At 36.8% G+C, this 20,061-nt stretch overlaps 1 protein-coding gene across 1 annotated transcript in view; it reads left to right on the forward strand.

Moving 5' to 3' along the window:
- SPAG17 (sperm associated antigen 17) overlaps nt 1-20,061 on the forward strand; it is a 236,393-nt gene that overhangs the window by 187,895 nt on the left and 28,437 nt on the right. The window contains exons 30-33 of the mRNA XM_049766018.1: nt 3,935-4,145; nt 11,193-11,337; nt 14,252-14,406; nt 18,672-18,860. Coding sequence (XP_049621975.1) covers nt 3,935-4,145; nt 11,193-11,337; nt 14,252-14,406; nt 18,672-18,860 — 700 coding nt within the window. The remainder of the gene's footprint in view (nt 1-3,934; nt 4,146-11,192; nt 11,338-14,251; nt 14,407-18,671; nt 18,861-20,061) is intronic.

Genomic DNA, 20,061 nt, shown 5'->3' on the forward strand with positions numbered 1-20,061 from the left:
GTGAAGGGGCATGTTCATTTTATGACTGAAACCCAACTCTGGACATGTTTGTAACCATGTGCTTAAATATATAAATTATAAAAGAAAACAAACAAAAATAATATAAAGGAGGTAAGAGGAAATAGAATGAGAAAACTTAGGGTACTTAATGGATAAAAGCAAGAGAAAAAGCCAGCAAGTTATAGGAATTCCAGAAAAAGAGAGCAAAGGGAAGTGGAGAGAATGCCTGGTGGTAATGACAATAACTAACAACTTCCACAATATGAGGAGACTTCTAAGCAAAATTAACATAAAACAGAACAAAAACAAAACACCTTGCAATCAAAATGTCAAACACCAATGGCACAGTGGCAAGAAAGAAGCAAAGCCTCAAATAGAATGGAAACAACCTAAAATTCACATCTGATTTCTCCAATGAGACTCAACAAGCAAAAAAGAACAGAATAATATATTTAACCAACATATTGAAATTAAAAAATCCTCAACCCAGAATCCTTTAGCCTATAAGGCTATCACTCAAATTTTAGGTGAGGAAAAAATACTTGACAGACAAAAAAAAAAAAATACTAACTTAATATTGCATCAAAATACCGCATCAAAACCAGTTCTGCGAAGATAATTAATAAATGACTTAAATTTTCATTGAAAAATTGCAGCAACACGGGGCCGGAGAGATAGCATGGAGGTAAGGCGTTTGCCTCTCATGCAGAAGGTCAGTGGTTCGAATCCCAACATCCCATAGGGTCCCCCAAGCCTGCCAGGAGCGATTTCTGAGCATAGAACCAGGAGTAACCCCTGAGCGCAGCCGGGTGTGACCCAAAAACTAAAAAAAAAAAAATTGCAGCAACAAACCTCTTCACAAATCAATAATATTGTTAATGGACTGAACTCTTTTTATCAAAGACCCAGAATGGTTGAAGAGATTAGGAAACAAAACTCAACCTTCTGCGATTTCTGAGACACATCTGAACTGTCTAGATAAAACAGGCTCAGATTGAAAGGATAAAAAGCTATAATATAGAATAAACAACTTACAAAACACAGGGAAAATTATGCTTATATCAGACCAAATCATATTCAAGAAATAAGTACTATGAAGTAAAACATTACAAACTGGTTAAGGGATCATTAGAACTTTAACCATCTTAACAAAATACACAAATGAAGGATCTATGAAGTTTATAAAGTATCTGCTATGAAGGCATCGAGTGAATCATAGATGTGAACACAAGAGCAGTAGGATTTTTTAATATCCCACTTTCAACACTGAAGATAAGTCAGAGTATCAATGAAGAAAGAAGAAACATAAAAAAGGAATCGGAAGAACTGTAATTAAGAGACATATTTTGGATCCTATGTATGAGCATGAAGGTCCTCATCATAGCAGAAAATGATATCTAAAGAGATCTAATTTGGGGGGAGTGGAGAGATAGCACAGCAGTAAGGCATTTGCTTCTCATGCAGCCAACCTGGGAGGGACCTAGTTTAATTCCAGGCATCCCAAATGGTCCCCCCAGGTTTCCAGGGGCAATTTCTTTTTCTTTTTCTTTAATATATTAATAATTTTTTTATCAAAGTAGATTACGAATCTTTCACAGTAGTATTTCAGGTACATAGTGACATTGAATCAGGGGCATTCCCACCCCCAATGCTGTCCTCCCTCCACCCTGTTCCCAGTATGCATCTCATATCACCCCTCCTTTGCCCCCTGGGCTGCTAGTATAAGTGGTCCCTTCTGTGTCTAGCCTGTTGTAGTTTGGGTATCCTTTCTGTTGTAGTTGACTTTGTAGTTGGTGTTCAAGTCTGATCATTTTTTATTTCTACTCAATGTTCATATGACTGTTTGGTCTTGGTGCCCTCCATTATTTCCCCCTCAATTTGAGAGGCAGAACAAGATGGTTCAAGTTATGTGGTTCTGTTTGAAGGTAAGGATAAAAAAAGAAAAAAGAGAAAGGGGGAGGGGACAAAAATTCAAGCAAGCAAAAAATGGAAGGAGTCCTTCTAGAGATTATAAATATCAGTTTAAGAAAAGAATGGAAAAAGGAAGGTAAACATAAAAATAAGACAAGAAAAAACAACCCTCCCAAAAAAAACAAAAAAACAAAAAACAAATGAAAGACCTAAAAAGCACCACAGCAATACAAAGCACACAAAAAAAAGAAAGAAAAAACAACAATAACAACAACAACAACAATAACAAAAAATTAATTTGTGCTTTTTTTTGATAAGCATAGTAAGTATTGGGGAGATTTTCTAATCTAAGGGAATTCCCTTAGCCTAAGAGATACAGGGTTTCTCCACCCTTGAAGAATACTGTCATGAGAATATCTATAGGATCCTTCCATGCTCTTTTTCTCTTCTCTAGGTCCTTTTGTGTTCTCTGGAAACTTTCCGCTCAGTCGTGAGTGATAAAATCAGGCCTCAGTAACTAGAGATCTCAGTATTTGCATAAGTCATAGGATGGCGACTAGAATGAAATCTTTCTTTACGTTTCTAGAAGTTCTGTTCCAACACTGTAATTTTAAGCAGTCTTGGTTTTTGCACCGGTCCTAGTATGAAGCCTAGTAGTATCTTTAAATATTATTCATGATTTATTTCTTCCTTGTCTTTCTAGAATTTCAGTTTATTACATTTATTACATATTATTACATTGCCATTTTTACCTGCCTTTCATTACTTCTATCATGCTAACGCTCTGATTTTTATTCTTAATGATTATTAGAGGCCTGTCCATCATTTAACAATCTGAAAATATATAAACAGTCCCAAATAAAATTTTAGGGCAAACTTATCTTTATGCTATTTTTTGAGTTATCATTTCCTTTAGCTGAGTCTGTGTCTTAAGCTAATATCAGTGCCTGGATCATACATTCTAAATCTAAAGAATTTTTATGGAGTGAAAAGTTTTGTTTACAGTGTAAAGTCATTGCTTTTAAGTTGCTTCTGAGTCAGAGTTTGCCTTACAATCGAGGCTGGTAACTCTGGCAAGCCTCATCTAGAAATTACTGTTATGCATGCAAATTGAATTCATGCAAATTGAGGGACTGAGATATTTATCAGAATTCCACAAGAAACTGTTTTCGTGTTTCATCTTTATTCAATTCTGCCTTCCTGTTTCAAATGGATGGTGCTGGGATGGAATAGTAAGAGTTATGTATCAGGTGATTATCAATGTAATTAAACTATGTAAATCCTCTCCTAAGCAATCAAGGATATGGCTGGGTAGTAAAGTTTTCCACATCTAGAGCTGAAGATAGATGCTTCTTCTATATGACTGTAAAGATCACAAATGACAAAAATCAGGGAAATAAAAAACTAAAAATCTAATAAAAACTAGAGTCAAATAGTAAAAAAAAAAAAAGTTTGACTAACATATAGGAGAAAGCGTAGTCTCGTAAAGGAGAAAAGAGAGAGAGAAAAAGAGAAAGAATTTACACAACTCCAAATATGCAATTCAAGTTATATATATATGTATATACATACATATATATATAGCACCAAGACTTAGAAATGTATAAAAATTGGCCAAGTATTTTTCAATAAAAGAGTGAGCTATTTATGTAGGAAATTCCAGTTCCAAGAATAATATTTTATAATCTGACATTTCTCCTGTTCAGAATAATACAATTATAGATAACTGGAAAGCGCACTTTACATGTGGACCCCCAGGTTGAATTTCTGATACCATATTGTCCGTTGAGTATTGCTGAAAATCACTTCCAAGTATCAAAATGAGGGTAGCTCCCAAGCACTAATGAGTGTGGCCCAAAATTCTAACTAAAACAAATTCTATAGTTGATGAATATTACTTAGAATTTCTGCATATATTGTCTGAAGTAGCATGCTCTGTGTCAAATGTGATAAATAAATCATACACTTAAAGTCACAGTCATTTTTATTTGCTTGTTTTTATTTGAGGTGTCTCGGGAAAAAGTCACAAAATCCAGTCACCATTGATACATAAGAGCGAAATCCAGGAACATCCTCCAGAAATCATTCAAATAGTAACACCCGTGGAGTCTAATGTAGGGACCTGGTTTACAATCACACCTGAAGGAAATCGGATTGCCACCAAAGGATTGGAAAGATTGTCAGATTTAACCCCATATTTAGCCTTTCAGGCCACCGACCCTACTAATGGAATGGTATGGCAAACTCTTATATAGAGCAATAGTTTATTAATCATTAGTTTTAAATAATATACTATAATGAAAGAGTATTGAGTAGTGAATGAGTGAATAGGTAGAGGATCATGTAAAGGGGCGGATGAATGGATGAATGAAAATTGGAGATGGTCCATCTTCCCAAATCTAAAATGTGTGTGACTTATTTGACCATCATGTGTGCTGGTTATGTATATAATATGAAAGTTATATATCATATTATATATTTAACAATATGTATACTAAATAGTAATACAAATATACATAAAAGAGCAATATACAATATATGTAAAAACAACCATACATAATATAATAGCAATTTTAATGTCAGAAGCCATAAATTTTCAGAAGTCATAAATGTGTCAGAAATAATAAATAAATATGTCAGAAGTCACAAATTTTCTATACCACTGTCAATATAAGTATGGTTAGTAATGTATTCTAGACAAAGATCATGTGTTTGTGTTAAAGTTTTAGTTTTTAGAAGCGAAGTACAACGCTTTATTTTTCCTTTTATGTATGCATCTGAAGTGAGTGATTGAAATGTGTTCATAACCCCTGACTTGAAAGAACTTCAAAGGAAAGGTTCGCACTAAAAACCTCAAGAATTCAACACACCTCAGAGCAACTGGACCATCTGATTTATAGCATAAGAATAAGGGATGAATATATGATACAGGATGATCACAGATGAAAAACATTGGGCATCAACCAGTCCAGAAAGAGCTGAAGTCAAGATAAGAACCAGTTTATGATGAATGAGAACTGACCTCTTTCTATTCTTCACTTATTCTTGATAACTTGGGTAGAATAAGGCAATATCTTTGAGTTGGCACTGCAATTTGTGTTAATTAAGCCAGAATCAAATATGAGCTGCCATGACATATTAAGCATCATACTAAGCAAAATGAAGAGAACTTTAGGTGATTTATCTCTAGTTTCTGGATTTACACTAGTTGATAACTACAAGGTGCTGGCAAAAGAGAAAAAATTTTATTCTCTCTTCTTCAGTGTACTGGTGAAATTGTGTTGTAATTGTCTTCCTTGTTTGCTAGGGTTTTTTTTTCTTTCCTAAGACTCAAAGTACATATTTCAGAAAACCTTTTTGGTCTGCTCAAATAATTCACTTAAATTCACCTCTGATAGGTGTTGTCTGACTGAATATGCAAACTTGATGAATATGCACTTTTTAACTCTCAATTTCTATTGCCGATATTTATTACCCTATGGAAGCATCAACACCTCAGAGGTGTGATTCAAGCAGAAATTAAATACCCTACATCTACTGTAACATGGCAGTAATTGGTCAATTTACATGTAATGTTACATTACTACATGTAATTGTAGTATTTGGGGGGGTTGATTTTTGAGCCACACCCAGTGATGCTCAGGGGTTACTCCTGGCTATGCACTCAGAAATCGCTCCTAGAGCTGGGGACCATATGGGACATCTGGGGGATCGAACCGTGGTCTGTTCTAGGTCAACCACATGCAAGGCAAGTGTCCTACCACTTGTGCCACTGCTCCAGCCACAATTGTAGTATTTTCGGAGTATTCACTGTGTCACATCCTGCTCTCATTGCTTTCCTTAAGACATTTAATTCTCACAACAAACTGTTGATTCAGGTAAGATAATTAGACTAAGAAAGAGGGGCCAGAGCAACAGCGCACCAGTAGAGCCTTTGACTTGCACATAGCTGACTAAGGACGGTCCTGGTTCAATCCCAGGTGTCCCATATGATCCCCCAAGCAAGGAGCAATTTTTGAGTGCATAGCCAGAAGTAACTCCTGAGCAACACCAGCTGTCGCCCGAAAGCAAACAAAAAAAATAGACTAAGAGAGGATGAGTATTTTCCCAAGATCACATAGCTAGTTGCAGAGCTGGAATTATAAACCTGGCATTGTATTTCAGGTCCCATATACCTGTCAGCTGTATAGTTGAGGATCAATAAATTGGCATGACCATATGTATATGAAATTAATTGAAAATGTATCTGTGCTTTTTTCATAACATAGACAGAAATTAGGTGCTAGAAGAGTAGGTACTGACTAATAATAACCTGGTTGTGACCTCTAGTCACACTTCTTAGTACATTTATGTCCCTGCACAAGTTTCTAATATGGGTTTCCTTATGCTTTATATATAATGTGGGTTTATAGTCATCACCTAAAATACTTGAGAAGAGTAGAACCAGATTTAGCACTATCAGGTATTAAGTAAACTTCCTTGGTATTGTGTTTCTACCATAACTGAGCATAATTATTATCTCACCCTGTGATACCAGAAGACATCAAAGTTATATGACATGATAAAATGTTTGAATCACTATAAACAATGACATGTCAATATCTATGTTAAAAAGAGATCTAGAATTAACTTTCTGTTTTGTTTTGTTTTTTTGGGGGACATACCTGGCTGTGTTTAGGGGTTACTCCTGGCTCCACAATCAAAAATTGCTCCTGACAGATTCAGGGGACCATATGGGGTGCTGGTAATCAAACCCAGGTCCCTCCTGAGTCATCCTCGTGCAAGGCAAATGCCCTGTCTTTGTGCTATCTCTCCTGCCCTAGAATTAACCATTCTAACTCAATGACCCAATGTTATGTGTTCTCCCAGCCACAGCTCAGTTAACCCACTTTTTCAGATGAGGAGATTGGAACACAGAAGCATTAGGTAATTTTTCCATGTAACCCAATAATTCCTGGAGCTCAATTTGAACTCAGGCAACTTACAAACACACACACACACACACACACACACACACACACACACTACAGACCTGAGGTTTAGAGTTTCACTAGTTCTTAATTCAAGTATATATGGGTCTGATTGTTGTTTCATATCAAAACACTTGCCAGAACTAATTTAATGTATGTGTGTGTGATTTTATCCACACCCAGCTATTCTCAGGAATTATTCCAGGAAGGGCTCAGGAAATCACATGAGGTACCAGAGATCAAACTCGGGCTGTCAACATGCAAAGCAAGCAGCCTGCCTGATGTACTATCTCTCCAGTCCAAAATTATTTTTTTAATTCCTGCTCAAATACAATACTTAAACTTTGCCATAGTGTTTTGCTGTCTTTATATAAAAGCTGAAGTCTTTTTGTAGCTGAAAGCCCTCTTCGACTTAACTCTGTCTTTCTAGCCTTGTATTACACTGTCCTCTCCGCCATCCTGATCTCCCACACACCTTTCACCTTCCTTGCTTCCCTTGCAGCTTCACTCCAAATCCAAACTCTGGCTGTGCTTGTGAGAACAAAGCCAGACCACATCAGGACCTGCATTGAAACCACCAGTGGTTCTTGTACTGTCTGCTTTAGCAACTCTTCTATAACTTTCCTCCTACTGGGTTATTATTTGAAGAGAAGAAATTAAACTTTCATTGTGCTCCTACTATCTATCAGAGGCCACATACTAATCAACACCCAGAAAATTTGGGATTAAATTATAATCCAATTATATTATAATCCAATGGGATTATATTAAATAAATCCAAACCCTACTAGGCTGAAAAAAAATGATTACCGCTTGGCTTCTTGTCATGGATAATTCAGCTGTTATTTGTTTTGTTTTATTGGTTTCTGAGTCACAACTAGCAGTGTTCGGGGCTTTCTTCTGGCTCATTTACTTAGGGGACCATATGGGATACTTGGGATGAAACACAGGCTGGCCTTATGCAAGGCAAACCTTACCTGATGTATCCAGCCCCTTCAGTTGTTTTTCCTCTCAAACCTTATATCCATTTCCCACAGTGTTGTATTAAATAATTAAGGATGGAGCTGGATGGCGGTGGATGGCGATGGATTTCTTTCTGCCACCCCAGGCCACGTGGCTCAGCAACCCCATGAACCTGCGAGTTTCAGGCCCAGGTGAAACGCGAAATCACTCACTCACAGGCAGGCTTCAGGAAGAATCATCTTTATTTATGCCCTAGCCACCACATGTGTGTGGCCTATCTCATAACCTTTCAAGCATACAGCCATTCTAGGCTTGCCCTGCATCTTATCCTCTTTCAGCCATCTCCCTCAGAGAGCCCACCAGGGCCAAAAGGCAAAAGCCCCTAATCCCCTGGCTTCCGGGTTTATCTTTCTATTCCAAGACCCCTCCCAGGAATGGGCCGGGCTTAGCAGGTAAGGTCACACCTATTATCCGGTTCCCAAGACCCCTCCCAGAAATGGGTGGGTCTCAGGTCGCTACACGTAAATCCAGGGTGGAGTAACATTTCCCCCTTCTTTAAAATATAAAAAGAGCCTTTTGTAATTTTGACTCCACCTTTAGCCAAAGGTGGGTTAATATTTTCATGCAGCAACGTAATAAAGTGAAAATTAATATACCAGCCCTATTTAAAAAACATAACATTTTTGCAAAATATACTTTACACCTGTAACCTAAAATTCTATTAATGCTTTTTTACCAAGCATTATTCCGGAACTTTTATGTTTCTATACTCTTAAACTATATTGGGGGAACTTTATTGTTCCTATACCTTTCCTATACACAAGTACTTCAGCATACATGCATAACATACATTTTAAAAACAGGCTAAGTACATTAAAATACACAGTAAAACATTTTGCAATTGAAAATATTAACTATGAAAGACAACAAAACACATTTAAATTATAAAGAAAATGCCTAAGACAAAGATGCAGGTGGTTAGAAATTAGATGTTTTAGTTGGGCTAAGCTGTATTACCTCCCTATTTTTTTTTAAACCATTAACTTACTAAAACTTATCCCATTACCAACTATGAGTAAAATATAACTACCCACTAATTTCCTACACCTAAAACCATAGTTCAGATGATTAATTTGTCCCACGCTGATCTTACAACGTGGCTTCTGTAAACTTGCTGGTTTGTTCACGCTGATCTCACCACGTGGCTTTCTTTCATAGTTTTAGGCCCCGCAGATGGTTCTGTAGACCATGAGGTTGCAGGTTTGCTTCTGCTGTTTCACCTTTCCAGGCTTGCAGCGGAGCAAAAGCTGAGCTGAGCTGAGCTGAGGCGTTCCTGCTTTTGGGCCAATAGGAGCTTTTCGCCGCTTTTCCCCTCCGGGCAGCACTTAGCAAGCCAGTTTTTGGCCACAGCTTTTTTGCAGAGGGCTTTTGGATGTTCAAAGTTCAAAGTTATTTAAACTAAAAGTTCAGTTCGAAATTTCCAAAGTTGAAATCCAAATTCAAGCCAAAGGTCATTCTCAGAAAATCAGTCCATTTTAAATAGTCTTTTTTCTCCTCCGTTTCCAATTTAGACTTTTAATCAGTTTTTGTACAGGCCGAGGTTTTTGTTTCTTGTAACAAAGTTTCAGTTCTGGGCCTGGGCTGGAGGTGATGCAAGCTTCCACCTCCCTTCTTTCAGTTGCCCTTCTTTCCCTAGAAGGGGTTACGGCTATGTTTGAACATTGTTGCATGTGGCCCAGGGTTTTGGGCTCAGTGCACCCGAAAAGAGCCAAAATGAAACTGAAAAGCAGAAATCTCACCATGTTAGCTGTTTTCTTGGGTCCAGGATTCAGGTCAAAGTTCGGAGCGCCATTTGTAGGGTTTCTTCGCTGTTAACTTTGCTGGGTATTTGTGAATCCAAGAACAGTCCCCAGAATGAGAAATTACTTCCCATATACTTTTTCCCGTGATGCACTTATGCAAACAGCCACTCTTTTACAATTGCTTAGTTATTCTTTTTACAATTAAAAATATATATATTATTTATTTCTGTACATTATTATTGTTTATTGTTTCTTTACAAAAAAAGGGGGAATTGTAGCATATGAAAAAGTTTCCATAAGATGATTCTTGGAATTGTATATAAAAGTGTTTCCTTAGGATTGTTCTGTGACTTTTGCCCCACCTAACCCTTCCAGGTGGGGCGCTGTGGAGTTGGCAATAAATAGCTTGAGGGACAGGAGTGAGGGGTCCTTCTGTGAAAAAGCTGCTGGCTGCAGGAGGATTCTCTGGCTCTCCTTGCCCGATCTTTTAAACCCTATCGTTCTTGTCTGTGTGGATTATTATTTGCTGCGGATAAATATTACCAAGGTCTTCCCCCGAAAGGGGACAAGGGGATGGGAAGTAATATCTCATTCTGGGGACTGTTCTTGTATTCACAAATACCCAGCAAAGTTAACAGCGAAGAAACCTTGCACCACAGTAAAACTGTTCAGTAATGAAAGGAATAATGAGTCAAAATTGAACATCAGGTTAATAATTTAACAGTTGGAGTAGAGGATACAAGATGGGAACTAAAGCATTATCAGAGAAGTCTCTTCAACCAGTTGGAAGGTTCAGCACCTACCCAAGGAAGCTTCTATGGCACTCAAAAGTCAGAAATTTGAGCTTCTCATCAACTTGACAGTAATGCCGCTATTTCTGTGTACTCACATTAATCTTCATGTTCTGTGCCGGTAACATGAGGCCAAGACCTGTAGACTGATATATCTCAAGTAGCCTCTGTGTGCAATGTTTGACTTTAAGCCTTTTTTATCCAAGGATGCAGGACCTGGGATCATTTTCCCAAGCAGGTTTGGGTCCTAACTGTGATGATGTGAGGTTTTTACTCATAATAGTGCTTCAAAAATGAAGATACATTGGTTCTGAAGTAAGTCAACCACAACCCAACACTCATGGTGGCACTTGCTGAAAGTTTAACTTTCTCTAAGGATATTTCTTTGTCCACAGAAAGGAAATATTGTTTTCTATCCCCTGGATTAGGGTAAAAGTTTGCTCAAGAAAATACAATAAAGGACCAGAGGGGTGGCACAAGTGGTAGGGCTTTTTTGCCTTATACAATCTGATGGGTTCGATCCCCGACATCCCATATGGTCCCCCAAGCCAGAAGATATTTCTCAGCGCAGAGCCAGGAGTAACCCCTGAACATCACCGGGTGTGGTCCAAAAACAAACAAAAAACAAAAAATAGAATAAAATATGTTGTGATAAATAAATGGTATTTGAATTAGTGTTTAATTGAATCTACAAAGAAACACAATAGGGACTAACCATCTGGTCCAATGATTACTCTCTACCTTTACATGTTCAGATTATGACAACTCGAGAAGACAAAGTGATCATTGTTGAGAAAAAGGATGGTACCTGCATAGTGGATCATGCGGACGGTACAAGAATCACAACCTTTTATCAAGTTTATGAAGAGCAAATTATTCCTCAAGATTACCAAGGAACAAGTACATTTTGTGTATATTATATATAATCAAATGGTTTTGATTGTATTTTATATCTTAAGATAAGGGGAAGTATCTGTTTATTTCCTCCCCTCCCCAATGTTTGAGGGTTTGGTTGTTTGGTTTATATTTTTCATTTTTTTTTATAAAATAGTATGAGTGATTTATATGCCTTTATATTAACCCTTTATCAGATAGTGATGGGCAAGGAACTTTTAATTTTGAGACTGCCTCTCATTGTCAGAAAAATGATGTGAGACAAAAGCATGCAGTAGTTGGTTGCTGCAGGCATCTTGCTTCTCAGCATCTCTAGTGAGGAGCAAATCCAAAAACGGGTAACACGAGCGGTCGAATATGAAATGATGAAACCACATTATTTGTATGTGGAGTATGTGGAGTCAACACATCTTTTGGCAGGAGTGTGACAAGTTTAATTTTTTGAGCAGGGAGATTTATAGGGGTAAAACTAGCCATAGGTGTAGAGAAGAATAATTATAATCACAAAGCAAAGTACAATAGTAACAATACCTAAGCTATGGGTATGACTGTAAAAATTCTAATTTACAAAGGAGATGGTTACAACTAAAGGCAGCTCTTAGCAAGCTTATTTCAAATGCCAAATCAGGATTAGGAGGAAGTAGGAAATATCTAGGAACTTTATCTATGCTGAGCTGGGCTCTATAGTTTTAGAGGTCAAGTAAAGGAAGAACCCAAATCCCCTTAGTTGTGGTTAGGTGTGATTCCCTTTTTCTAAGGAGAGTCAATAGCCCAGGTTCTGCTTTCTGGCTTCTCCCTTGATTACCAGAAACTGCAGCTGCAAGGACATATTGTCTTTGCTATAGCTGCTAAATATTATCCAGAAAAAGGGGTTCTCTTAGTATCTTTGATGCTGGAATTTCTGAGCCAAATTATTTGACAGAGGCCCTAAATTTGCCTGATATTTATAAAGGAGAGATAGCCAAATACTGACTGAAAATATAATGCCAAGCATCTCTTTTGAAATTCCTCAACCATCCACGCAGGGGAAAAAGGTGTCCACAGCGGGCCTTTGAGGAACCCCGTGGGGGTTATTTTAGTTTTCCCCACCAGGAAAATCTGAGGATACATCTGGTGGGCTGAGCTCCCCTAAAAGTTTATGTCTGCCATGGCAGTTGGTAATTTTCTGAACTTTTTTTTTAAGTGTTCAAAATCATTACTTCTTCTAATTCTTTTTTTCATATATTTATTTTATTTATTTTCATAATAATGATTTTTATTTTGACCAAAGTGGATCACATATCTTTCACAGTAATATTTTAGGTATATATTGGCATGGATCAGGGGAATTCCCACCACCAAAGTTGTCCTCCCTCCACCCTTGTTCCCAGCATGCATCCCATTTTCCCCTCCCTTACCCACCGGGCTGCTAGTATAAGTGGTCCCCTCTGTGTCTAGCTTGTTGTAGATTGGGTATCGATTTTGTTGTCGTTGTATTGGGTTTGGCATTTAAGTTTGATCATTTTTATTACTACTTAGTGATCCTACAACTGTTTGGTCTTGGTGCCCTCCATTGTTTCCCCCTCAAATTGAAAGGCGGAACAAGTTGGTTCTGGACTTTCTTTATCAAGCATGAAAGTTTATTATTTTCTCTAGGCTGTTTAAACAAATATTTTTTAAAAAGTGTTCCTTGACCCTGCTCCCTTACCAAGCACTGCTTTTTTACTGTCAGAATTTTCTTGTTTTGTGTATTAAATAATTTTCAAATTAAATATAACACAATAGACAAGTGGAGTGGAAAAGGGGGAACTTTCCTATTCTATTGCTACTCAGAGTAAAAATTAAAAGAACCAGAGGGGCTAGAGCAATAGCACAGAGGGTAGGGCATTTGCTTTGCATGCTGCTGATTTATGTTTGATCCCCAGCATTTCACATGACTTCCCAAGCGTATCAGGAGTAATTTCTGGACTCAGAACCAGGAGTAACCCTGAGTGTTTCCAGATGTGGCCAAAAAAAAAAGTTGAGAGTACATTTTAAATTTTTACTAAGTCTAAAATTTCATATCTGATGTATTAATGGAGGGACCTAAATTGACAGAAGGGGAAATTTTCTTACACTTTTGTGCAGGAGAACGATTGCAAGTGTTCTACTTAGTCTAGATTAATCATAGAGACATAAATGTTCATTGCCTTTAGGCTAGAACATTAAAATGGTGTCTAATTAGAAATAAGTTATACATTACATTAAAAATTGAGAAACATACACACTACACATGAGTACGTATCCAGGTAGCTGAAGGTTTCAAAATAAGTATATGTAATATACCCCTACCTGATACAAAATTAAAGGTCACAAAATACTGCATGCATGTTGTTCTCTATACCTCTAATTGTCAAAAGGCATGAAATTGTATTGTAACAGAATATAAAAAACTTAAATATTATCTAATATTTATTTTATATTCATCTTAAATGGCTGAAGAGATAGTATAGTGAGTAGGGCACTTGCCTTGCATAGGGCTGATCTAGGTTCTATCTCTGATGTCCCATACAGTTTCCAAACACTCCTAGTAGTAATTAGAGCACAGAGCTTGGAGTACCATCATGGGATGTGTCTCTTTCATAAAATAAAATAAAATATTAAAGCACATGGAAGAGAACTGATCAGTATACATTTTGATCGGTGAGGAGAAGAGTGGTTAAATTATATTTTGTGCTCTTCCGGATGTTTCCAACTTCTCAAAGTCATGAGTAATGAGAATAATGGAATGCCCTCATTAAGAGTAGATAGTTTGGTGAAATTATTCTGAGTCCTTCTCCAGTTCTGCAGGGAATTTGACTGCTAGTTCAGCAGCCAGAAGACAGTGACAAGCTATGTAGTCTGAAGCACTTTTCCCAATGTGTATGCCTTAGCATATCTACTTACTGGCATTTTCTTGCAGTAGAAAATTTGGAGACTGTCACCAGGCAGGTGAAGTGCATGAGGATCGAAAATGAACATTATGCCACAATCATCACCAACTGTGAGGATAGTAGCTGCTGTGCCACCTTTGGGGATGGGACGTCTGTTATTGCAAAGCCCCAGGGAGTATATCAGGTAGGTCTGGGGACAAATAGGATTGACAAATTAACTGGAAGATTAGTGGCAGGGGGGTTTTCTGCCATATGGACGTTGGATAATCTTCTCATTTGATCTTAAAACACACTTCTTCATCTCTTTTACTTTCTTTATCTTCTTTTCACTATTTGTTCCAGGGAAACATTTTCCTGCTTGTCTTACAAAGTTTTGGTATTTTTGGCTCAAGGTTTTAGACCAAAATATATGTTTTTGAGGTCCTTTTTTGTGGCTATTACTGTGGTTGACTGTGGTTGTTAGTAGTGCTCTTGTGTATTTTGGCTTCCCTCATCATCTCTGTGTTCTTTTTCGCTCTTTCTCCAGATCACCTAACTCCACCCATCCCCACTTTGTGGGATTTTCCCACAGTACAGGATGGAAAAGTCCTTAAGGACATTTAAGGGTCCTGGGAGAAATAGTTTGCCCAGCTGAAGCAAAGCTTTGCTCCATAAATAAACCAAACCAATTAACATCTATTTTTTAGTTATTTAATTTTAAAGTTTATATTCCAAGATACCTTCAGCTAGATCTCTATTGATGGCCTTGGCAAGCACCATCATTATTTTGTCATTCATCAACATGCATAGGACAGTGGGATTTAGGCCGTATTTTAGATGATAGATAGATAGATAGATAGATAGATAGATAGATAGATAGATAGATAGATAGATAGATAGATAGATAGATAGATGATAGATAGATAGATAGATAGATAGATAGATAGATAGATAGATAGATAGATAGACAGATAGATAGACAGATAGATTGATAGAGATAGATGATAGAAAAGATATATATAGAGATAGATATATAAGAGAGATAGATGATAGATAAGATAGATGATTGATAAATATATAGATGATTGATAGAGATAGATGATAGAGATAGATATAGATAGATAGATAGATAGATAGATAGATGATAGGTAGGTAGATAGATAGATAGATAGATAGATAGATGAAAGATAGGTAGACAGACAGACAGATAGATAGATAGATTAAAGATAGATAGATGATAGATAGATAGATGATAGATAGATGATAGATAGATAGATAGATAGATAGATAGATAGATAGATAGATAGATAGATAGATAGATAGATAGATAGATAGATGATGGATGGATGATGGATGGATGATAGATAGATAGATAGATAGATAGATAGATAGATAGATAGATAGATAGATAGATAGATAGATAGATAGATGATGGATGATAGATAGATAGATAGATAGATAGATAGATAGATAGATAGATAGATAGATAGATAGATAAAAACTGATATGGTCACTAATGTATCTTGTCACCACTAGAGAAATGAACCAAGACATTAGAAAGGAAGCAGGTATAATGTTTTCTTTTCCCTATGATAATGTGACATGAATAGGGGAAAAGGCCATTCACCAAGTTGGAGAATTTCAAACAAGGATTCTAACAGATTTGTTCTATTCTGTGATAAACCTTTTGTCCCTGTGCTGGAAACCAAAGGCAGTTTTCCTATACCTGAAGTTTCTTGTATTTTAGGAGAAATGATGTGTGAATGTGGGCATGGCTGTCTGCCCATCTGCTCACCTACTTGTCTTGTTTATCTGCTAGAATAAATTTCTGACTACCCTTCTAAGCCAATATTTCCTCACACCAGTCTGAGGTATCCTAAATGATTACTTTGGGAACACCTAGATGATTTTTTGAGAGAAGATACATTAATGTAAACAGAATTTAGAAGAATACTACTATAAATAACTTTTTCAAAATTGAATCACAGTGAATTGCAGGGCTTCAAAGCTACTGAATATTGAATTTTAGGCATACAATATTCCAACACCAATTCCTTTATTGGTGAGCAAAAAAATGTTAAGAATATTTGTCTTTCAGTCTAGGATAGACTTTTGACATTGTTTGTTTGATATGGTTTATTTCCTTGTAGGCCTTAGATGAAAGCCATGATCCTATATTCATCCTTCTCCCTTTCTTTTGGTTTGCTTAGCATGACACTTTCAAACTCGTCCACATTGGAGCAAGATCTCATTTTTCTTATAGTTTCATGATACTCCAATCTGTATATATGTCATAATATTTTTATCCATTCATCAGTTATTTGACACTGGTGGTATCCACATCCTGACTATTATAATAAATGAAGATAGGGGTGCATTATTTTTAAATTAATGGGATTTGGGGGTATAGAGTAAAGTAAAATCACTGGATATATGGAAACTTTATCCTTATTTTTTGAGAAACATTTTGGAAGTGACTCTGAGACAGTCGGGGAAACTTGAGCACTTTGGTGGCAGTTGAGATTGACACCATTAATTATTGTTTCCAAGTTAATTAAACGATAATAAAAATAAATAAAAGAAGGTATTTAAGGCTGAGAGATGTACAGTGGGTAGAATGATTGCCTTGAATGTGGTAGATACAGGTTCAATCCCCAGCACGCCATCTGTTCTTTGAACCCATCAGGAATGACCCCTGACTGCAGAGCCAGTGGGAAGCCCTTAGCACCCACCAATAAAAAGAGTATTTATCTCTCTTTAGCATTGACAAAAACAAATACTTTATAGTAGATAATATATCTTCCCCTATTCAGTGTGAGGAATCAGTTGAAAGAGACAATTTGTGGGGGGGTTGGGTCACACCCAGTGGTGCTCAGGGGTTACTCCTGGCTCTACACTCAAAATCGCCCCTGGCAGGTGAAAGAGACCATTTTTATACAATAATCAAACCCATGTGCATTCCTAAACTTAGAAGAATTTTATTTGCTAACTGGCTATAAAATTCATCAAAGACATCTTGAACAAAATATACAGGTCTTGCTTTATGTGTCATGTTGTTTCTCTCTATGCTTCAGCACAAGTAATTCTCCGGGTTAACTTTGGGTCTTAGTTTTGCTTCAAGGCCACACCTGAACTCAGGGCTTATTCCTGGTCCTGAACTCATTACTGGTGGTGCTCAGAGTATCATAGAGTATCATGATTGCCAAGGAATCAAACCCAGTCAGTCACATACAGCGCAAGTCCCTTATTCATTGTACTATTTCTTGGGCCTAATGGTTAACTTTTTAGAAGAAAAAAGTTCCTTTTTATTAGGCTTACTTTCTGGCATTTTTAAATGATAACTTCACTGGGTCTTAATAAGTCTGTGGGTTACTGGCTATTTTTGTCTGTTTAGAGTATTATTTATAAAGCTATATGGTCATTCTGTACTTTGTGTATATATTCGAATATATGGGTCAGCCGCATACGAGGCAAATGCCTTACCACTGTGCTATCTCTCCATCCCCTCTTTCTCTTCTTTTTAATAACTTTGTTCTCACTTATCTAGGATAAAACATATAATAGTAAACTATGTCAACTATGTGATGTATTTTATTTTAAAAATAAAAAATAATTAATCCTTCTTAAAAAACAATTGGAATTTGAAAAAATGCTAAATGCAATCTTTTCAGAATTCTGGGACACAACCTAAAGATTAGAATAGTCTGAAGATTATGATGTTTGCTTGTTTGTTGCCACAATTTCCACTACAAATGCAAGCAAAGGGGGTTCATACAGTTCTGTGAATGTGAATGTGGGAATCCAGGAGAAAACCAAGGAATGCATGCAACTTAGAAGCTATAAGTTGCAAGAACCTATTTAACTTTATTTTTTTGAAACAGAAGATTATTAATTTAAGAGAAAAAGTATATATGATTTGTAGTCTATTATTTTAAACATTTTGAATATAGCATGTCACTGCTTCTTAAATTCTGTGGCTTCATGGATAAATATATACATATGTGTATATATGTGTGTATAATATAATAAAGAAAGCATAAAATAAAGAGGAAAATGGAGGGCAGCAGAGGGAGTAAGGAACATGAGAGGAGAGAAGAGAAGGAAGGTGTGGAGAGGAAAATGGAAGAAAAGAAGAGGAGAACTTTCAGGAAAAACAGCAAGATTTATGATTTAATATGTTCCTCTCTCACCAGCTAGATGGTGGCCTTAAAATATATTTTCTCACTTCATATTACCAAGGAAAATTAGCATATCAATGCCACTGAAAGAGGAAGATTAGATTTCAAGTTCCCCCCAAAACTCCATTCCCCTAAACCCTACTATTGTTTGTGATCTCCATGGATTTGTAGATATCCATCTATAGATTGTTTTCATCAAATGTAGGCTTTTAAGCAATCATTTCTTCATATCTTTCTTGTATCATTCTAATTCTATCCCTCAATTCTTGGTATATGTGTGTTATTCTTCTAGGTACTACCTCCAAACACAGGCTGTCTTCTTATTGATAAAAATTGTTCAGCTACATATTCTCATGAATCAAACAGTAATATGTACCATGCAGTTCCCAAAACTGATGAACTGAGATGTAGTAGATACATCATGAGGCATACATCAGAAGTTATCTGTGAGGTCTTGGATCCTGAGGGAAACCAATTTCAGGTAAAGTACATAATTTGTTTTTTTCATTTTAGGGTTAAGCTTAGGGTTAGGGTGTTATGGTAATTGGTTTGGCTTAGACTTAGATTTATTTATTTTTATTTTATTTAATCTCCATGTTTACAAAAATTTTCATTCTTGGGTTTCAGTCATAAAATGTATACCACCCTTAACAGTGCAATCTTCTCACCAGTATTTCTCCATTTCTCTCCCCCCACACCAACACCCTGCCTATCTCTCAGACAGACATTCATAATTAAAAAATTACCATGTCTGTATTCAAGGGAGAGTGAAGCAGCAGGAAAGTTTCTTTTTATTTGTTTGTTTTGGGGCCACATCCATCAGCTCTCAGGTTACTTCTGGCTCTGCACTCAGAAATCGATCCTGGTTCAGGGGATCATATGGGATGACAGGGATCGAACCTAGGTCTGTCCTGGGTCAGTCGTGTGTAAGGTAAACACCCTGCTGCTGCTCTATCGTTTGGCCCTGAAATTTTCTTTTTGATTCAGCAGAGAACACATGGTGAGAAATACCAGATAGTGAGGATCTTAGAATTGGGGAGGTGGGAAATGTGAGGAAAAATAAAGAATTACTCTGTCTATTTAGAGTAGATTAACACAGAGAATTGTGAAGCCGTAGGCAAGTTTCTTTAACTCAACAGAGAAAACATGGTGAGAAAGATCAGGTAGTGAGGATCTTAGCATGTTGAATAGTGGGAGGAGCGGAGAATCACACAACTCCTTCATAGTATAGCTCTGACCTCTTTTTCTCTGTTCTTTGATATTGCAACTTTCCTCTTACCTCTAGACCAGGTGGTGGCCAATTATAGCCACTTACTTATTTATGTATTCCTAAAAGCTAAAATGACTTGAATTGTTATTGGTTTGAAAAAAAATCAAAAGAAAAACCTTTTATCATGATGTAAGAAAATTATAAGAATTCCTATATCAGTGTCTTTATGTAATATACAGGACACAATCATGGTAACTTGTTCGTATGCTATCAATAGCTGCTTTTGCAAATAAAAGTTGAATAATTGCGACAAAGACTCCATTGCCTGAAAACACTAAAATATTGGGTACATAAATATAGAATAGTGAGTAGGATGCTTGCCTTGCACACTGCTAACCTGGCAAGCACTCCATTATGGTCCCCTGAGTACTGTTAGGGTTGATCCCCAAGTACAGAGCCAGGAATTACCCTT

Source organism: Suncus etruscus, chromosome 19, assembly GCF_024139225.1.
Source record: "Suncus etruscus isolate mSunEtr1 chromosome 19, mSunEtr1.pri.cur, whole genome shotgun sequence".
NCBI classification, from domain to species: domain Eukaryota; kingdom Metazoa; phylum Chordata; class Mammalia; order Eulipotyphla; family Soricidae; genus Suncus; species Suncus etruscus.